At 36.6% G+C, this 22,713-nt stretch overlaps 1 protein-coding gene across 1 annotated transcript in view; it reads left to right on the top strand.

The window, feature by feature from the left end:
* Positions 1–22,713, top strand: part of LOC139819805 (lachesin) — a 163,229-nt gene that overhangs the window by 39,841 nt on the left and 100,675 nt on the right. The window contains exon 2 of the mRNA XM_071789546.1: positions 10,873–10,982. Within this exon, the coding sequence (XP_071645647.1) occupies positions 10,873–10,982 (110 nt within the window). The remainder of the gene's footprint in view (positions 1–10,872; positions 10,983–22,713) is intronic.

Here is a 22,713-nt window from a genome sequence, read left to right as displayed (position 1 = left end):
AATTGAACGAGTTTTAAAATAAGGGGCACAAACGAAACACAATTAATGTGTGAATGATGCTAAATCCGCAAAACTGATTTCGTTTTTATTTATGTGTGGATGTCTACGTTTATAGTTGTCTATTTCACCTCTTTTTTAAACTCGTCAATCGTTATTTTTATAAGAGAAATGTGATATTCACGTACATTTGTATATGTAGCAGATATACAGGGTGTTATCTAAGCAAGTATACAAACTTGAAGGGGATATTCCTTGGCTTATTTTAAGAAAGAGAGAAAAGATTCTATAAACATGTCTAAAGATCCTATAAACATGCCTAAACTGCTTCGTTTTCAAAATACAGAGTGTCAAAAACGCACGCTCCTGTTGGATTTAAAAATGTTTTTTCGCTACTAGAAAATAGTTCTTTAATACCACGTACGCATATCAAATTTGAATAAAATATCTTTAAACGTTTTCCAAATTTTCCAAATTTTCATTTTTTTTTACAACTTCGACACCCTGTATTTTGAAAACGAAGCAGTTTAGAACACACGTTTATAGAACTTTTTTTTTTCTTAAAATAAGCCAAGGAATATTCCCTTCAAATTTGTGTATTTACTTAGGTAACACCCTGTATATGTAATACTTTTAAATATTACAGGCAATCTTTTTTCAGCGAGAGAGTGGAACAGAGGATAATATACTATCAATAATATATGAAAATCTGAGGTTGAGACTAAATTTTGTAGCATGTCGGTTTTGTAGATTTTGTGACTTTTTCACGGATCTGCCACACATAAATCAGCATGCGCCATAAAGATCCTACGTACACAGTCATAAAATTCTCGACAGGCAGTTACGACGATGATCTTTTTCCCTCTCCCGGTGCAGAAGCGGAAGGGAAAGAAATATTGTTCTTGCGCGTATATCATGTTTCGGCCAATACTGATGAATTCGTTATTAGGGTTTACCGAGGTGCAGAGCGCAGCACTTATTTGGCGTCCCGATGGGAGTGTGCGAGATTTCGCGAGGCACGTCGACGAATGTCGTCCTAGAAAGGTTGAAAGGGATAATAACCTTCGCGGCTATAAAGGCGCGCAGGAAATTAAAATCGGTTAACTGCTGCGACGAGGGAGCGTAGACGAATGCAGGGCAACCTATTGGACGTCGTACTATACAATTCAGATCGACACGGGGCAATACCGTCCATTAAGCTCCCGCTACGACCATTTTCCGACTTTATGTGCAGTGGATTGCGTTCTTTTAGCCGTTATTTGTAGAATCGGAAAATATGATGTTACGGTAATTAAGAAGAGATTAATTTTCGACGGTAAAATCTGCTGATGCCCGGGCACATAATCGATTGTGTAAACTCATAAACGAATAAATTTGCATTACACGTTTCCGGAAGCACGGAAAAGTTCAAATGTACGGTGAACGGACGAAAATGCATTCGCAAATTACCCTCAATGAAATATTGATCGGAACTCCATTAATCGTCATGGCTGTCCTCGTCTGAATTTCCTATCCGGTTGCTCGAATCGCATTCTCTTTAAGCGAATACAGATAGTTTTGAGTCAGACAAGATTTCGCGCTGGCTATGGCGGAAAATTTCATGCTAGGGAATAGTATTTCGATTACGATCTTTTGGGGGAGTGTTAAAACACCGACTATATATATATGCGAAGTGACTATCGCAATGCGAAGCGTTAGACTTCGGCACGAGGTCCGTCACGCGACGCGAGACAAAAGATGGAAATCGCGTTTGAAGACGAAGTCGGAAAGGAAGACGAGCCTTTATGGCGAGAGCACGCGGGCGGCGGCAGGCAAAAGGCGAGTTGCATAGTACGTAAATCCGATATTCTCACTGCGCGTCTTACCTCACTCTCTTCGCGGGAGCGCTGAATATCCGTCACACGATACGTGAGTCCCGAGAGGATTTACTTTACTGCAGATTGATGGATGAAAGAATATTATTTTACCGGCGTTGAAAGCAATGCCGGGTTATAGCAGTTTGGAAAAACTGTTTAGCGCCGAAATGATGCTTCCCCACGGGATGCTCCGATATATATATTTTTTATACGATCTCTAATCCTCCTTCGGCTTTCGAGATTGTTTGAACATTTATTTACCTTCGAGCGGCATTTACCTAACGGCAACGATGAGTATACGTTCTAATATCTCGAGAAATTTATCGGATCTCGTTTTCGGGAACGAAACGCAGTCAAACTTTCTCATTTTACATCCGCGTCCAATTATACTTTTCTCAGGGAAAACGGAACATTTCCACGTCGTTCGACCATTTAGCCAGAGTATGTACGAAGTTACGACGCCGGCAGTTCATTTAGATAAGATCTTCGTCTTTCGCCATTCGACTGCCAGACTTCTCGGGGGATAGCAGTTCTAGATTCTATCACTGGCAAAACAAATCCAGTATCTTTCCCCCCGGTCGGATGTTTTAATCGTCTCTTTACATCATAAGGAAAAGAAGTTTAATGGTTATATATATAATAACAGAGTAACAGACGAACGATATGAGATTAATCTAAATGATGCATGAACGTTATGAATCGCTACACCGAATTCGCTGCACAGAGTTGAAATAACACAGAAATGTATCGCGCTTGCGAGGTTATCGATTTCTTATAAAGTTTCATTATAATGGTATTTTCGTCGCTGGTTAGATCGAGGCTTTTTATAACTTCCTCTCATTCTCCTGCATTACTTTAAGATAAAATTCTCTGACTTCCCACACCTCCTCTCTTGGACGCGCAGGAACGTGGGAATTTTTCAGCATGGATTCTTCATAAGAAAAATTCCTAGAGATACCGCTACGATTCTCGTTTTTCTTTCTTTTACACGCGGATAATATGTACGTGTGCGACCGCTCTCCCGTCGTTCGCAAGTTTCCGAGTTGGTCCACTACACCCAACTACGCCACGCTCGCTTCTTCGTCCCCGTCCCTATGTAGAGAATGTAACGAGCATGCGGGGGAGGACCTCACGATTGTAAAAAGCTATACGGCGTACGGCGCAAGGGGTGCAAGTTGGTTCTCTCATTTGAATACTTAGATTGGAAGGGTCGCGGAGGGGCTTCAGGATCCGGGTAAAGAGTGGAGGTAAATGGTATCCGTGCGAGGGGTGGAGACGGCCTGGGGGCCGCTTAATCGCGTTTTCCGAGAAATTTATGAGATCTGAGCCGATAAGGTAGGGAATAAGAGCAAGTCTGAGAGACCTCGAAGAAAAAAAAAGGAGCGGCGGGAGAGAGGGAAATAAACGGAGTTCAGGAAGGGGGAGGGATGGAATCGCGCGGTCCAAATATAACAGTTCAGTTTAATGCGGGAAACGTCTGTGATTTTCCTAAAAATACGACGATCCGTCGTATGGGAATCGTTCGGAATGTTCCTCTGAAATGCGCGACGAAAATATATAACTGAAATTCAACTGATCAACTAAAATTGATTGATAAACTATGTCTGGATAATCGGATATCGCTTCTATTTCGTAATAGAAAAAGAGTATTAATAGAAAAAGAATATCTCTTCAAGTTTAGATTTTTTAATTATTATATTTTATTATTATATTTGTAATTATTATATATTATTATATTATTATATTATAGTTTCTTTAAAAGAAAACTTACAATTAGCTGAAAAAGGAAGAATCATAAGGCTGCGCGGCCAAAAGGTGGCTGAGAAAGACTCATTAGATAAACAGATGCTGTCATAAAATTTTTGTTTAGCTTGTTTTAACATAAAAAGATAAATTAAGAAATATACCTATTAGTAGATATAATATCCTATTATACTTTTTAAGTTAAAGTTAAACTATTATGAAAAATTCTTTCAATTTTTCTGCTGATCTAAATAAAGAACTCGGTTTGATAAATTTTTTGCAACTTTATCAAATTGAACCATTAATAGATCTAGTTGAGTGTGCTAAAAACATTGTGAAGAAAGAAATAAACGTTGTCTAATTTTGACATTCTAATAGCTACATTTATTATACATAACTATATTTTTATCTGAAAATTATCTGAACTTTTTACTGCTTTATATTGGTAAAAAGAAACATTTGTGGAATTAATATAATATGCTTTATATTTCTAATAATGTATGTCAAAACTGTGATATTGATTGAATCCAAAGTTTATCAATAAATCATACTTCGTTTGTGCAGTTGACCTTTCATTTGCAACATGGGTGCAAGCGAAAAAAAGGATATTTTTATTCTTATCTTATGATTTTCTCACAATTTTTATTGCAAACGGAGAAAAGGTCGAGGAATAAGCGGTGGAAAACATGTACGCGAGTAAAACGGATGGCATCGTGGCGCGAGAAAAAAAAACGTGATGAAAAACGCGAAACATTTGTCCTATCCTCGCGTTTTTACGTTGATCAATGTGATCGTGGTAGGGAAGATAATCCGCATTAATAGGAGGTAACGCGTGCGCGCGCGTAGTAAAGTTTTTTCGCGGTATGCTGCGGCGCGGCGCGACGCCAGATAATTGTGATCGCAGTCATCGTCTAGCGCCACTAATCTAGGATATTTCTCTATTAAGGCCACTTAATCTTTGTAGCTGATGATGTCGGCGCGAAAGAAAGGTTTATCTGCTCTCGTTCTTGTTTTTCCATCATCAGTCTACCACCATGGCAAAGAAGTGATATCGATAGATAGGTAAGCCGGCAGCGACTTTTTTCGCTTTTCCAAAGGAAAAATCGAGAGGCTGCGGCGCCGTAAGGCAGCTGATAAGGACGACTCATTGGTCCCGGGATAGACAGACTGCTGTCATTTGTCAGGCATCCTCGCCGGAAACGATGTGTACCGTTAACTCCGCCTTCCTATAAGTTTCCAATTTGACTGACCAAATGCATTATTATTTTCGCAGCATTTCTTTCTCGAATGCGCTTTTTACCTATGATTCAAATTAAAATTGCATTGCTTTTATTTGGATATTTTTTAATAATTCAAAGTAGCTAAATTAAAGATTCAACTTGATTTGATTTAGACGTTTTTAGATATCAAGACTGCTCACAATTTTTAGCAATTCTTGTTTTATTTAAAGCTGCTTAGATTTTGATCTCTATATTTCTGTAAGTAAAAAGTATGTATGTATATTTATGCATTTCAAGAGTTACGCTATAGTATAGATAAATACCGGCATTTACATATATCTTATACGCATATAAGAAAATTTTTCGACAGATTCAAATAATTAATTTGCTATTTATAATTTATAGCGCTAATTTGCATGAGAAGAATCATTATTTAAAATATATTTGTTTATATATAAAAAATATTTATAATAAGACAAATTATTATCGTAAAGCGAGAAGCCATTCAAAATTATTTGATGGAATTGTCGGTGCTGGGCGTTAAGGTGACATTAGCATTGAAAAATCTTATCTGCGAAAATCTTCGTCTCGCACGTGCGCAATTCGCACGCCGAGAGTGCATTCCACGGGCGTGGTTTTTCTCGAGCCGAGCCAAAAAAAAGAAAAGAACGGGAGAACGGGGGGAAAAAAGGAGAAAAGCGGCGGGTGAAACGCATCGACAAGGAAATACTCCAGTAGAATCAAGATAAACTCCGTTCCAGGGGAATGTCTGTAGACGGTGATATGTATATAAATTGTATACGAACGGTCGATGCGTAGGTGTCCCCGTGTGGGTTGCACATGTGTGCGCTCGACCGTCTTATCTCGGATTTCGTTTCGGACTTTACAGCCCCACGTAGAGGTCCTCCGCAAGAAGGAAACAGTCCTTTTTCTGGTTGCGGAATCGGCCGCGGGAACCCCATGCATTTCTGATGAACGTTCAGACCCGTAGAGCCCCGCGACGGGTTTCTTATCCGTCGTGCCCTGGAATCGAGGCGATTGTGATCTCGATTTAATGAAAACCCGAGTATCCGAAAACAATCCGATCCCAATGCCACATAGCGGTGACTTTCCTCGCGAGGCTGCAATTTTCACGACTCGATCTTCATGCACTTATCTGTATTTTTCGTGCACGATGTCTGCGATATAGTTTTTAAGAGACAAGCATCTATTATTTATTTTTTACGCTTTTAAAAGTTTAGCTCGTCGAAACTCGCCGGTTTTTAATGTAAATATGGTTCTGCGGCTATCTAAACTATTAATATCGCTATATATTTTCTTTTTTTATTTCTTTATTAAATTAGCCTTTTATTTAAAATGACAATTGAGTTTAAAAATATTCCGTTTTATGACTGATATTTTTGAACGAGCGATTTTGAACGAGCGATTATTCATTTTGTTAAAGAGATTCACTAGATTTTTTTTACATATCGCAGTTCTTAATCTGTACTTGTGCTGTATATGTATTTGTGTTAAACATTGCAATATTTCACTGAAAAAAATATTATAATATTAAAATTTACATGATGTAGGTTTTTCGTAATATTTGTATGAACAAAGATATAGAATCAAGTTTAAATAGAGAAAGTATTTGCTTTGTCATTCGCATCGATAGTGTTTCTTTTGTCCGGAATCTTGTTATCTGTTAAACTCTTAATTACGCAGAGAAAATAGTTTTGATGAAAGAAACTTCCGCGGTGCGATAATTGATACGGCATCGAGGCATTGACCGTCGCTATAATGAGTCCGATGAGTGACACGGCCGCAAGCCAACCGCGTCGCGAAAAAGACTATTTTTTTTACGGCCTTTTACAAACGCGGCGGAACATAGTGGGGATAAGAAGCCTGCAGGAGATCAGCAACTTCCGCCGTATTATTTGCGGAAACTTTATAACCACGACGTGTAATTGGAACGGACTCTCGGTTGCGCCGCGAGAGCCTAAAGGAGAGTAACTTACGGAGCGGCACAAAAGCGTGCTTATACGCGCGTTATACACACGTATACACACATACGAACGTCGTCGGGGTGGTTTTCATGTGACGGAGGTGATTAAAGAGCGGGAGATCTCTTCATTACGGGTCGAGTGCCCGCGCGAATTTTAATTAATATCTACGGCAAGTCTCCAGTCACGTGTCGCGCGCGTTTCAGTACTCATGCTACGCATCAATCCATAAGAAATTCGACCCGGTAATAATCGCTTTGATTCACTAATTATGTAAATCTAGTTATGTAAGAATCTTATAAAATTTATAAGATGCTTTCTTCTCCATGGAACTTCTCCAGGGAATTACAGAAAGATTTTACAGAAATTTATAAAAATTGATTTTTCCCGCATGATATATTGTATATAAAAATAATAAATGTCAAATAAAAGTTAATTTAGAAATATTTATTTAATTTTTGTCAACAATTAGCAACTAATGATATAAATTTGTAAATAACTAACTTCCACAACGAAAAATAATCTAACTTTTTAATATAAAGTAAAGAGGTCAGCATTTTCATTAAGTATAAATTTTAATTAAACGACGTGCTACATTATGCTCATTCTACTGTATCAAAGAGTCATATAATTAAAAAAATTTATATGTAATAACGTATTTGCTTTAAAATATAATGAAGATAGGAAATTATTTTTTTCTTTTAATATAATGCATTATAATTATATTAAAATGAAATTTGTAAGTTGAAGTTATATAGCAAATCGGTCAGTTCTTTTAGATATATTAGTAGAAGTAGAGGGAATAACAGAAAAAGGAATCTTAAGGTATTCGCGACACCACGAGAAATTGCTGACTGGCCAACCTTGTTATTAGACATTGATTTATTATTTCCGGAAAAAGTATAATGGAATTATGTTACCAGAATTATATAACTCTTATCTCTTACAACCTATGATCTTGCGGTTAAAAGTCTAGGCCGTTTTTCAGAATAAAGGGAGGAAGACTTGAAGGAATTTACATAAGAAAGAGTAACTCTTGACACTCGCGTGACTGAACTTTTACAGGATGTATGAAGCAATTTAAAGCGTTTTCACTACAAGTCAAATTTCTAATACAAATCAAGATCTATGTGGTATCAGATTTAAAGATATTAGTTCTAGTTTATCATATATGTATGTGTGTGTGTGTGTGTGTGTGTGTGTGTGTGTGTTAGCTTGTGTTGCGAAAAATTTGACAATAGCGTTTGAACGACTTGAGTCTTTTTCTACGAACACCTCAATGTTTTTATCGTCATTATTTAGTTGCTAAAATTTCCGTTTCACATATGTAAGAAGCGGTAATCTGGATAATATTGAGGAATTCACTTGAGTACCGGTAATGTCAAGTAAATCTCAAAGACCGCACTTATCTCGAGAGTGTCTCGCGGTGACTAGTATAAGAGAGCACCGTGAAGGTCTACCTTATACTCTACCGCAACAACGTGCACGACGCTTCGAGCAAAGGGTCTCGTGAAGAAGTGCCAGGAGCAACAGTTTATGTCAATTTTCCGCTTCATGTACTTTATGCCGCACTCTTCGCGAAAAAGCAAGCCGGTGCGGGCGCGACGCAGCGGCAGTAGAGAGCATACACGTTGTGGAAATATTACTGTTCTAAACGCGAAAGACGATACGTAATTTAGTACGGGGAAATGATCTTTGTACAAAATCTCATGTTGATATGCCATGCGTTACTTATATAATAGCAATTTCGCCCCTCTCATTTCCTTACGATCATCGTTACCAATGATATGATGGTTGATATCGTTTCCTTACAGTTATTGTCAGAAAACTGGAAATGGACGGATAAAACATCACGATGGTATTCTCATAATAGAAAATTATGATCATTTAGCATAAACATAATCATTGTCAGCGTCGCTGGTAATTAGATGTATTAAACAAAAGACGAATGTACGTTATTGATTAGAAAATCTTGGCGTTGTCTATAATCGTGTTGCGCCTCCGCAAAAGTCTCTACATACTACTTAAGAATTGTTGATTCAGGTACATAAAAATCACGCCTGAGCGACAGTCTGACACCAGAGACTTTTGATTTTAAAGATCTCTCGCCCGCACGGTCCATTTCGTGCAATGCAATTGCAGACGACGTATAGAAAGACTCAGTAGCGAGAGAGTTTGGAGAATGTAGTCTCTCTACAGTCGGAAACCACATACGCGTGTCACCGCACGGCCGCTAGAATCCGTAGATAGTAAAGCCGATGGCAGCAGACCAAAGAGAATTTTCTAGCAGTGTACACTTTGGTTACTCGACAAGTGAGAGTCACTTCGATTCACCCTTAAAAGTCATCACAGGACCGTTGAGACTTTCCGCCCGAAGTATATCTTTTCTACAAAAAAGAATCTATAAAATGACTCACGAAAAAATGATATATTAATCGCACCGAGATAAATCCAGTTTGATAAGCTCTCTCCTTTTCTCTTTTACTGGTTCTTACATCCTTTTCTTTCATCCATTTTTTCTCCTTCTTTTTTACTTGGCACATGTACTTTCTTATTCTCAACCTTTTCTTTCATGTTTCTTTCTATTTAATACTGTAATACTTTGTTACATTTTATTTTTGCTGTATTATTTTTTATCTTAATAAATTTTTATTTCCAGAATATAATATATTTTTTTCTGTCTCTTTTATACTCCTTTCTTATTTACAGTCCATGCTCGAATTGCAACGAGACATACTTTAGTAGTCAAATCGGATTTGAAGTTTCAAATAGTATTATTGCGGAAATAACTCTAAGTACGTAGGCTTTACAGATTTATAACTTTCTCTTATTCTGCTTTTTCCCACGTGTTTTTATTAATTTTCTTAAAATCGATAATAATATCTGAGAATGACGCGTATTGAATAAAATAAAAATTAATCTATCTTGGCAGATATTTCTAGCGCTTGTTGGATGTTTAAAGTGCAACATTTATGTAAGAGATTATAGATAAGTAAACTTAAAACATTCCGAAAAAATATATAACAAACAAAATAAGCACATCCAAAAATGATAAATGGAAGTTGTTGTATATCTAATTTGAGACACTAGCACATAGACAGTAGCAAAGTGATATCGTGTATAAACTCGTTTTCGCGACATATCGGTTACGAATTTTTCTGTTCCACGCGTGGCGTTCTTACGCAAATGCGAGCCTCACGCATGAAGTAACATCACGCAGGATGGAGAAATACAAGCGTCGGGACAGACGGGTGGGAACTCGATCTCCATATAAGCATCTCGAAATCCTCTCGTAGATTCGATCATCGCACACGCGAAGGACCTCCGCCACGTTTCTCCGAGACGATGGTCGGAGACTGGCGCTGGTGCGGGATACCGCGGGTACGTAGAGACTTGAAAAATTGCATTTTGTATTCAATAACTAAGCTGTCACGCCGACTGGTGAGCTTCTATAACTCAAAGCGCATCCACGCAGCCACGCGCACACCGCCCCTAGATCGATCGATCGCCTTTCCCGAAGTAAAGCAACGTCGGGGGATGTACGAATAGTATATATGCTCCCCCTGGCGCACTCGTGGAAACTCACTGACGTTGTGATTTCAAAAAATTCCGCCGTCGAACTTTGTATCGGATTTTGTCGATCGAGTTTGCACGTCTTCCGAAGCCCGACGATGTCTGACAGATCCCAAAACTGTCTCATATTTGTCAGGTAAATTTAGCCCAAGATTTTGTCGCATTATGGCGTCGCACATGGATGTCCCGTTTCAACCGTATTAAAATTTAATTAAAATTTCATGTGGTACAACGGTCTATCTCTGCGCAAACAATATGCTGTAAAGCAGTACCGCGGGGATGAAATATGATTTGAGCATTTACATGTGTAATTTTGTTTTATTACTTGTGAGATAATTATAATTAAATGTATACAGAGTTTAGTTAATTATTGTATGTTAGTCTAGAAATTTTCTCGCAATTTTAGTACAATATACTACTTTAGAACTCAATTATTAAAAAATTATCTACTTTAATAGATATTTTATATCTATTAACGTAAACTTTTACTATTTTTTTCAGTTACCACCATCCCTGATCCCGAATTTGTTGACGAAATTGGAAATATTACAGTACCAGCAGGACGAAATGTCAAACTGGCATGCAGTGTAAAAGATCTTGGATCATTTAAGGTACGTACATGAATGAATAACATATTATTACTTTGTTATACTACGATATCATTCATTTATGTGTATTTATTACTTTTACTTTAATTACTTTTAATTAAATTCGAGGGCTGTAATATTAATAGGAACAAAAAAAAATATTATTTACTTGTTGAACAACTAACAAGAGTTAATAAATCAATAATATCTACGCCCGTATACCCGTCTACATTAATATCGAAGATTAAAAATTTAATCAATTTTATTAAAACGAGCGGGCAGTACAGTTTTAGGATAAATATTAAACATCAATATTTTGTTCAGTCGACTTTTAATTAAAATTTTAAAGACCGGCGTCCTTTTACTTTCCGTTTTGTAATTTTCTAAATTCAATCTCCGCTGAAAAACCAAGTTAGCAGAGAATTATGAGTACGTGATATCGTTAGATCACGTGGTTCGATGATACTGAGATACTTTGATAAATGTCATTCATCAATAAAGGACCTCATTAAATTCGAAGCGCGGGATGCTAGAGAAAAATCGAGGGCGAAGAGGAATACATATCTTCGAGGATCTTGAATAATTTTCTCATCTGGCGCACTCATCTCACTCAGCTGCTATCGTACGCGGAATAAATTAATGGCACCATGGATGTATATATCAAATATTATATTTAATATATCTTTGTGCTTCAAGCAACGAATAGATCGAATTCGTAATCATTACCAATTATTAAACTGATAATAATTATCTGAATGGAACCAATTGTGAATGGAACGTTAAAAAAATTCAGACTTTTGGAAATCAAAATTTCAAGTAATTTATTTGTCTAAATCACTTGATATTATCATTTTTCCTTGCATTACAATTAATTAAAATTGCGTCATCGTTAATGAATATGGTAATATTGGCCAAGAAATTTGATCGTTTAAATTACTTGATACAAGTATTACTCTTCGCATCGCGATTAATTAAAATTGCATCGTTAACAAACGCGATAATACTATTCTTAATATAGAAACGATAAGGGAAACATGGATATATTTTATCTTTTATCGTCATTGTCATGAAAGAATGAGTTTTTACTCAACTGCAAATCTCGAATTTTCCAAAAGGTTTTAGGGTCTAATCTGATCTAATTCGCTCCAAAAGATGTATAAGGGAACAAAAAAAACATGCTGTTAAATAATTTGGCAATTTGGCTGAGTTATTACAATGTCGTTCGTATTCGCAAATGAACCAGAAACATACACTCGCAACGCTACAGTAGTCAGAACGAGCAACGGAAGTCGGAAGTTCGACGCGGCTACCTGAAATTTTACATCCGGAAAGGGAAGTAAGATTGAATTGGCACTTTCTGGATCCGCGCCAGCTCGTCTCACACTATATGTCGCACCACTCGAATAGTCGTCATCTCGTTTTCCCGAGTCTCAAATTGAAGAATTCGATCGTACCAGCGAGGCACTCTCTCGGTGTGTTTAAGATGCATCTAGGTTTCTTTTTATACTCACGCTATTTCAAAATTATTTGTTTTATCGTGATAAATTTAATATAATTATTATTAACGTAGAATATGTTTTAATTTTATTTCGTAGCTATATCATTCGTTAAAAATAAGAAATGTAACTTTGTTTTTTAAAACTAAAATTATTGTCGATTGTTTAAGTAAAAATTTATTTTCATGTACTTCGCGCTAACTTCGATTGAGCCTTATAGCTCTGCATATTTTTCTATCATTTCGTGAATTAAATATTAACTCACTTCTAATATAATATCCAAGGTACTAAAATTTGTTTCAGCGTCTCGATATTAATAATAACACAGTAAACAAACTATCAACTCATTTCTTATATAATATCCAAGGTACTAAAATTTGTTTTAGCGTCTCGATATTAATAATGACATAATCTATTGAAGTTTGTATCCTGAATAAGGAAAGAAAATTATCTTCAGCTTTTTAATATAACGTACGATTAATTGTATGTATGTATGTATGTGAAAGTGTATATATTTAGATTTTGTATTCTATAACTTATGTGAGGATTTCCGTATTGAAATATGTCCAAGATCGAACCGGACAATACTTTGTCGGGCGCTTACGCGGAGTGATTTTATATTGTAGTGGTCTGAGTACGTGCAACGGTTTACCTCTCACTACTACCACTCCTCCTTACGAGCCTTATACTGCCCCTTAGTGCCCTTTAGTGTCCCATGGAAAAGGCCATCGGGGATCGCAACCGCTAAACACGCACTTAAACCAACCCTCGTGCCTGCTCACCGAGATCAACGTTATGTTATCCTACGATCGTTCTGTCCACCGTTTACATATTCAGGTTCACACGTATATCGAGTGGAAAGTAATTGTTGTGGAGTTACATCGATCAATTACTGTTGGTGGCTGTACGGCTTTTTCGTTTTGCAAATAGTGATTTCCCGATTTATTGCAACGGTATACGTCATAATTTTATGTGTAACAGAAGTCGTGAGAGTAATTGATGGTAGATGCTACGGCAAACATAAAAAAGATAGTAACAATTAGCAATATATGTGGTGTATATTATAGAGAGAGAAAGAGAGAGAGAGAAATTTAATTTTACATTAATTTTGTAAATTTTTCGAGAAACAAAATAAAAGTCCTAATTTCAATCTAAATTGAAATGAGCGTATAAATTACAATGATCTTTTTTTTTTTATCTCCAGGACGGAACAAGGCAGGATATTTTATATCGCTTTGAACTTCGTTTGATATAATTTTGCATTCATTGCCAGGGAATCCGAATTATTTCGCAATCTCTCTGAAGTTGCGCTTGACGTCGTTAACGGGTACATTTACGCGCGAAAAAATTTTATCGCGTTTAACGTATTTCTGCATTTTTCTGGTCTTCTGGATCGCTCGTCGAGGTGAGCTCCTGCGTATTATCGAAGAAAAATTCGCGATATTTAATCCTCATCGATGCTACAACGAGATTTTCATAGCTTCCTTTTACTTGCCGGCATCGTAAAGATCAATCGTTCATTCTCGCGAATCAAGACACACCGGCCGAGAAAAATAACCGCTTTAGTCAAGATATTAAAATTCCAACTTTTTTTACTGCGCATCGATATAATATAAAATATATGATACCTTGCTGAGAAATTTCTTTTGTTCCTTAAAGTATTCATTGTTGTATATCAGAAAAGTCCGTAACGTTATATAACGTAATATAAAAATTTAATTTAATACCTAGTTGCTTTTATTAATCTCAATGCTTCTAAATTACAGTTCAGATTCTTATCGATACATTTCTTCGAATTATTTTCTTTAAAAGTTTTATTTTTTTTAGAAAAACCTTTATTAATACTTGTATTACGTCAATATTAAATTTATGTATAGTTCATATAATTATGAACTTAGTTTCATAGAGCCATAACGAATTGATAATAACATTAATGCAGCAATCGTCATGTCCAGTTATATACCTTACAAAATTTTATTCACAATTTATACAAGTCACGGTCCGTATCTCGCCGTGTTGTATCGATCGACTGTTTCTGCGAAAACATAATTCTGATTTAACTCGCATTCCACATTTTCGTATCGCGCGCAATCGTGCAAAAAGCTTGTCATCATCTGTATGAATGAAACACAGGCCCGCGCGCATCTTAATAATATAATTGTACAGAATATCTGTTTTTCTCACACGTATCTCATCAGGATTCCAGCGACGGTTTATTTGGAATTTCGCCGACCAGTCGCGCGTGTATTGGTCATGCGCGCATACGACCGTCGGTTTTTTACGCTTCAATACAGGCAAATCGTGGGACCGCGTGCGCGCGTTGTTCGCGAGCGTCGCGAAAAAGGAAAAAGGAAGAGGACGCATGATTCGATGCGCAGCCAACGAAAATGTAAATTCACCCAGCACCGTAGTCGGTGGCATGCATCCGGCCGGAAGTAAAAATTCTCCTCGGCGTTATTGTTTTTTGGTCGCTTGCCTGACGTACAGCCGGCTCGTATCTCTTAAACGGAGAATTCCTCGATTTACCGATACCATTTCGTGATGCTGGTCGCGGATTCTGAGTCTCCTGGTGAAACGTAAGGATATTGGCTTTGCCGATCGGTATTTCTACGGAAATCGCACGAGGAAGAGATGCCTGATAAGAAAACACATTTCGATTCCTAGTCGGGATACAGGCCATTTTTTTCGTCCTCTGGGTCGTCGAAAATTCGCTATAGAAAGTCACGTATACATGTCGGACATAATTTTATGTATTATAATATATTTTAAAATATATTAACAGATCTAATCGTATATTATATTATTATATTGTCCGAATTATATTGTGAAATAAGAAAAATGGTAATATTATTGATAAAATTTGGAACAAGCTAGAGTATTTTTTATTGATTTTTCCCTGCTAAATAGATATACATCACAAAGGTATTATTTCGACTTGGTTTGAATTGGAGCGAGTATTTATTTTATCGATATACACTCTTAATATTGTCGATTTGGTCCCCCAATTTATACAGCATTCGTACAACGAGAATTTCACCCTCACGTATTTCTTCTCTCGACTTCGTGTCGCTTCCTCTCGACAAGAGTCATCGTCATGTTACATAGACGAGTATATCTGTATTAAGTTCTCCTCAGATTATTCTCCAATTAATTAGCCCGAACGATTCTTCAATTGATCCTCGGCGTGCAACCCGCCACCATCGACGAGCTCCAAGAGGTTCGTTATCCTCGATTCGCTTTCACCCTTAGACAGGAATGGGTAATGAACTGGAAGGTGGTTCGTACCGGGTTGTATTATTAAGATGTTAGATTGTGTTATGCTTGACCGCGCTTTTGGGGATAACGAGGATAATGGAATTAAGCGTGTCGGAACCGTCGATGTACCGTCTATCTCCACCTCCCATCACCATCTACTTTGAGTTATTTTCCATCCGAAGCTCTTCTTCGAATGCGTTTCTAAACCGATATCATTCATTTATTTGATTATCACAACTGAATAAATATTCTCATAAATTGAAACTTTACTTGATTATTATTTGTCATTATATTTTTTATTCAGTTATTTTTTACTGGTACACACACCCCCACATACACACACACACATATACATGCTGTATTTATATTTTATATTTTCATTTCCTTGTTATTGTTTTGTTCAAATAGAAATACTGGCAGTCGGAAGAATCGCGCCGGCCGAAATGCGAGCTTTCGCTACCTTTAAAAGCCCCGGTGTCCCATACGGGAAGGGTTTTTTTTTTTGCAAAATAATCATCGATTTTTCCTCGCTTGGCTATCAGCTTCGCTGACCCCGCTCGCTGTGGGCTTTTTTTTCTCATCGTCGAAAATCTGACACCGACCGATCCCGCGCGTTTTTATCCCCACAAATCACACGGGAGCGGTGCGGTACGCGATTCGTCGATAAGCTCGAGCTGTCTGCTCGCAGAACATCTATCGTTATATCGATCGCGTCCGTTCACTCTCTTGCACAGTACTCGAGAGCTGTCGTCAGGACACACGGCAGGGTTTGTGGATATATGTGGATATACAGTGTGCGCGGAGTCTACTTCGGAGCGCCGACAGCAAAACCGCAAACACGCGGCTTGGCGCGACCAAACCTCAAACCAAAGCCAACACTATTGCCGCGGGGGTAAGTAGAGCTTATGTAGTTTCGATGAGCGACCACGCGAAGGAAATGTCGCAAGAAAAACGGGGGAAAAAAGATTGCTCGTGCCTTCATTCATCACTCGCGAAATCGGCCTGACCGCGAGTAGCGAAGAAATTAATGCCTTTTATTCACTCTAATTATTTTGATAATTTTTTTTTGTAAATAAGAATGTTTTATTCTGATAGATAAAAATAAATTTATAAGAGAAAGTGAATCGTCTATTGAGTTTGTCATAACTGAGACTCGTAAATTTTATTTGGCAGCATCAGTCTTCTCTTTTTCTTTATAAAAATCTAATAATTAATTGTCTCAGAATGAAACTATTGATATAACTATTGATGAAAATATTATTAAAGTATTGACAATTTATTTGTTATAATTTTTTAAACGTGTCACACAAAGCTATATTAATAACGAGAAAAATCGAAAAATAAGAGCCACAAATATACAATAAAGAAAATAAAAGGTAAAAGCAAAAATAGATCTAATAAAGATCTAATGTTCTTACGTTGATCAAAAACTTGGTTCTTTACGGATTAAATCTTTATCTTCAGAGATAAAGAACAAATTTTCACTGTCATTAGAAAATGTTCTCATTATTTGAGTTCGTAAAATACTACAATGGCTCGCGAATACATTCCCCGTTGGTTTATTTGCGTATTTATATTTAGAGGAGAAAAATGTCTAAATGGCGGATAAAAAGTTAGTATTACTGTGTGGAAACTGCAAATGCAATTCAACCAGGATCAAAAACGCAAAGGAAATGTAGTTGTAGTTGGCGTAAAGAGAAAAATTAAGTATTTGCATCTGTGAGACGAAACCTCCGCTCTTCTGCAGCGTTTCTTCTCTCTTATTTCCGCTTTAACACGTAAATTGCTGGCTTCCGACGTGGTACAGGTACTAGTTTACGTATTCGTTCCGTCTGTGTTTTTCATTTTCCGCATGTAACGCTGTCTATTATTGCTCTCAACTGTTATTTAAAAGACGCATTTGTATTTTAAATAACAGTTTTGCAAAACGTAAAACTGCACGTGGCGTCTTCATTCGTTTTCCACTTTGCATTTATATATCTATTGTGTATTTAAATCCTATCGTCGTATAATTACGTATATGGAGTAAGAAAAAATAGTTGCAAAATTTGGAAGGTCATAGTTGACGAGGTTGTATTCGTTGAATTGAATAAAGGATGTTTAGATAGTATAATTTGTCTCAATTGGTACAAATGGAAATATAAGCTATAACTGTTATGAAAGGCTTCAATTGATTATTATTAAGAGAGTACCATGCTTACATATAATACATAAATAAGATGATTAACCTAGTGGTTGTCTCTGTGTCAATTCGTTGTCTCTTTATATTGAGATCTTCCAATAAGATACTTATTTGTACGCGGCACAAATTGCAGTGATAATTCTCTAACATGTTTCAATTTTAAAATGGTTTCCAAGGTCTCACGATTTAAGTGCGTAGAACTAAAAACCTAAATAATTCGCTTTAGTGATTCGTTAATATTTAAAAAAACTCTCCAATTACGCACGAAACGAAGGAAGAAAAAATTCAGTTTTATTACATAATATCTATCTCAATAAATATCCATCTAAATTTCATAAGATATAAATTTTAAATATCTACATATAATTTGTTTAAAACCGTAAAATTTCTCTCATTAAAATTTAAAAAAATAAGAAAAAATATATCGTATTCTGTAGTTTTCAATCTATTCTTAATACAATTTTTTATAATAAAAAAAATACGTGTAAAGTTAATTTTTTGTATCTTTATATCTTTACAGCTTATTCCGACCGGTTCCTTTCCAACAGCATAAATATTTCACTAGCGGCCTCGTTTTTTTTTAATTAATCCTTCCGTTCATGTAAAAGCGGAAACTAATAAGATATTTACAGTGCCGGAGTGCTCCTTTCTAATTCATCTCCAACGGAGCTATTAATAATGCGAAATCGACACGTACCGAAGATGTACGAATTACGGAAAATTAATATTATTTTTGGAAAAAAGAATTTCTCTGCGTTATCCCGCATAATGCAATGAGGCCTCATCCGGGCTCTTTTGGAAGGTAGCTGGGCATAATAAAAAGAACGTTCGGACCGACGGACGTGACGGTAGCATACACACACATACACACATATACATACATACATGCGGTACCAAAGTGCCGAAGAGTGTTTCGCCGTGCTCGAACTAATCGATGCGTTAATCTCCTGACCTTTTATCCCCACGTTTCGACTCTCTCGTCGCCGTTCCGGCCCGCCCCGATCATTCGAACCCTGTCGTACTATCCTTTCCCGATCCGCCCTGGCCATTCTGCCTGTTCGATAGAATATTTCCTATCCGCCAAGAGCCGAAAAATGACGTTGAGATATTTCGAAAGATTTTTCAATCTAACGCCACGCCTCTTTCCATCCGTACGGTTCGCAATACGTAATACCCTGATAATCCTATCCCGAAGCGTTTTGTATTTCATCCAATATGCATCGCGTCAAAGGGTGTTTGTCGATGCTACTAGCAACTCGACGCTACTTTGCAATAATGAAGCGACTATTACTGCCATCGATAATAACATACAAGTAATATAATAAAAATTAGTAATATAAATATATAAACTTCATAAAAATTAAGATCTTAAATTAATCTCATAAAATTAAGACTTAATCTGTAGTGTTCTATTCGCAATTGAAACTAATCTTTTCCTTGAACGTATTAAACTCATAAAAGAGCAGATTCGTTCGATATCGTAGTGTATGATTTTTTTTTTTGAGACTATTATAAGAGACTGTTACATAATAGAAAGAATACACTGCGAAAGAAAATTTTTATAAAGAACGATAATTTCAATTTCGTGCGATGAAGTAATGAAACGCTGACGACGACGTATACAAAGTATCTCTACATATATGTATAGTAATTTCGAAGCGAATGTATATACACCATTTTTACGGCCTCTTTATTCCATGTATTCAGAGAAGCGTGGTTGTCAAAATCGCGCGTACGCAGCTGTAAAAGTGTCGATGTAATCGTTGTCGTCGTAACAATAATAGTCATTGCGAACTGACGATTAGCTTACATGGACAGGATAAAATTTACATCCACACAGGGATTTAAATGTCGTTCAGCCGCGAATGTATCGCGACAAATTTCCCTCCAGATGCGTTACGAATTTTACGAGATTCGACGTCCGTGAAATGTTATGTGCTTCTCTCGAAAGTAATGGCAATAGATACGAGAAAAGAGAGAGAAAAAGATGATACAGCACAACTGCCAAAAAATTATTAAAATGGGTTATGGATTTAATTGAACTTTGTCAACATGCGTGTAAACTAATATAAAATAAACATTAATCATCGTATCTATATAGTAGTAGATACAGTTCTTCACCATTAACTCGTTAGGCGTAAATATTCGAAGAAGGAAAGACGGCTTTGGACTTAGATGAATAAGAAAGTGATGCGAGACGACAGTTAAAGGAAAGGATAAGATAATGCATGCCACCAGTAATGATCTAACGGGGCTCTCATTTACGTAAAAAAATTGGTGTGTCGCTCGACGGCGAAAAATTTTCGCTCCGCCATCGGTCATGGAATTTCGTCACCCTTCTCCGGCGTAGCCGTTTCCGTGAATTTCTCACCGGCACCGGCGTGATTCTCCGGGTGCGTGTTCCGGAAGAGATGGCACTCATTTTCCCGACCGTTGATTCCGGATGGTCTCACGAAACCTCCTTTCCTACCCCCACCGTTCCCCGTTCGCCTCCCTCGGTCGCTCTAAGGACACAAATAGACAAGGACACGGTGCGGCTGCATCACCCCCTCGATCAGCCGAAATTGCTACCGACGTAGTCGTGAAATTTTAGTGCCGCGAATCTCCGAATTGTTCTCTGCTCCCGCTACTCCTCTCACCTTCGCCCGCCGCGCCCTTCTGCCCCCCTGTCCGCGACGTCTTTATGTCGTCGGCATCCTGCCCGAAAAATATCTCTGTAACATTGCGTGCAATCTGGCGGTCGATTCGTCCTCCGTTGATCCTTCGCCTGCATAATACGAGTTTTCATTTGCATGCATTCAATTGCGTTGCGATCGTGAAAAAAATAAAATATATAGCATAATCGTTTTTAGAAATAAAAGGAATTAAAATGCGCATTTTTTTTACGTGTTTCTTTACCGAAATAGAAAAACTAAACTGGTTCTTTTTGTATTTGCGTATGACTTTGGTTTAATATTTGAAATTGTGAAATCATAAATCGTTAACTTAAATTATGAAATTATGATCTCGTTACAACTCCGTCCGACGATTACCGATAATCATTAGGAATTTAACAGTACAATTGTCATATCTATAACGGCGCAATATAATTTAAATTTCAAATCAAGTGTAATTTCCAATATTGACATTACTTGAAATATTGTAAAAATGGAAGCCACATTAAAAGACCGCACACAGTAAGTGATAGATTAAAACCGCAGTATCGATGTTCATCCTTTTTTATTCAAATTTTAATCGTGATATTTTTTCTCTGCAGCAAACTAATATTTTTTTTGTTGAATTATTAATAAGATTAAACGCTTTTTATTACGCCACTTATATTAAACGATAAATTAACAATTTTCTACTGAAAATAATACTAATAATAACGACAATAAAATACTAAGAGAAATAATCACTGCTATAATTATTCTTTACAAAATCTTCATTAAATGTGATATAGTTGCGATTTACATTACAATGTTTTTGTGACATTTTGCAGGAAAATTATCAGAAATGCGAGTAAGAGGTTTGCGCTCTTTCTTACGACGAAATAATTTTCTCTAAGCTTCTTTCGAGTCTGTTTGCGTTCATCTGCGCCAGGGACTCTCGGCCCTCTTTCACGGTACAGTGATACCTACCTACCTACCTACCTATTTGTTTTGTGCAAAAGCAATAGAGTTTGCATGTTCTATCGATCTTCGCTCGTGAGGACTTGTGATAATTGAATTGTGAATCCAATCAAGCAGTCGAGATTACGAAAGAGATCGTGATACAGGTCATGGGTGTGTGAAGAAAATTACACCTGCTCCAACTCTGCACGAGCAACAGAGATATATTATCTATTTTTTCGCGATAACATTATTCAGCAGATAATTATATTGCATTCATTTAGATGATTAGCACGAATAACAGATGTTTATTCATATCTATTATGTTTTATAAATATTAGGACGTATGGTTAGGAATAAATTTATTTGTGTAATATACAAATAATTAATAGTGATTGTTTAAAAATAAATGATTTTTTTCATACTTGACATAGTTAAGAAAATGGGAAATTCCTTTTTTACATATACTTAAGAGTACTTTTTTAAAGAGATAATTTTAAGATAATATATATTGGAATAATACTCCATTTGTTTGATAAAGAGCGCGAAAAGAATATCTTAAAACATCAGGAAAGAATGTTATCGCTATCCTAAGAATTTTAGAGAAAATAGCTCGCAACTCTTGTGGTTTAACCTGTATTTATTACTTCTATATACAAAGTGTTATATTATATATTCTTACGAAACAAAGAAACAGGAAATTTTCATGTGATACATAGCTTTATTCTATCACATCTGTGAACAGTCATAATCTAACTAGATATAGTTAGGTAACAATAATTTGAGATTATAATTATTTAATGTTTCCACAGCAATATTTTAATTAAAATATATGTGTCAATCACACAACTGTTCATAAAAAATGAACGAACTCTTTTTAGTAAATATTACTGTTCAAAGGATAGTTTTATCTTGTAAATCTGAAAATTTGAATAAAAATCTATGCGCCACTTATATTTATGTATCTAACAGCATATTTCAAGGATCAATTAGTTTTGGATTGTGTTCTCCTATAAGTAGCAATCTTATTTGACAGCGGGGTCGACGACACGTTTTACGACTTGAATACCGGCCACAATGGTCCCGTTGTGGAATCGATCGCCTCGTTGTTCGTACAGGCAAGGAAAGAGGGAGGGGTGAGAGGGGCAAGCCAGGAGCGTTGAAGGCAAATCAGGGGCTTCGTAGATGATCACTATAGATGGGATGAAATATTAAGCACAGCACGGGAGGCA

The sequence above is a fragment of the Temnothorax longispinosus genome, chromosome 1 (genome assembly GCF_030848805.1).
Source record: "Temnothorax longispinosus isolate EJ_2023e chromosome 1, Tlon_JGU_v1, whole genome shotgun sequence".
Taxonomy (NCBI): Eukaryota; Metazoa; Arthropoda; class Insecta; order Hymenoptera; family Formicidae; genus Temnothorax; species Temnothorax longispinosus.
Note: the sequence above shows the minus strand (reverse complement) of the source record. Positions and strands in the feature narration are given on the sequence as shown.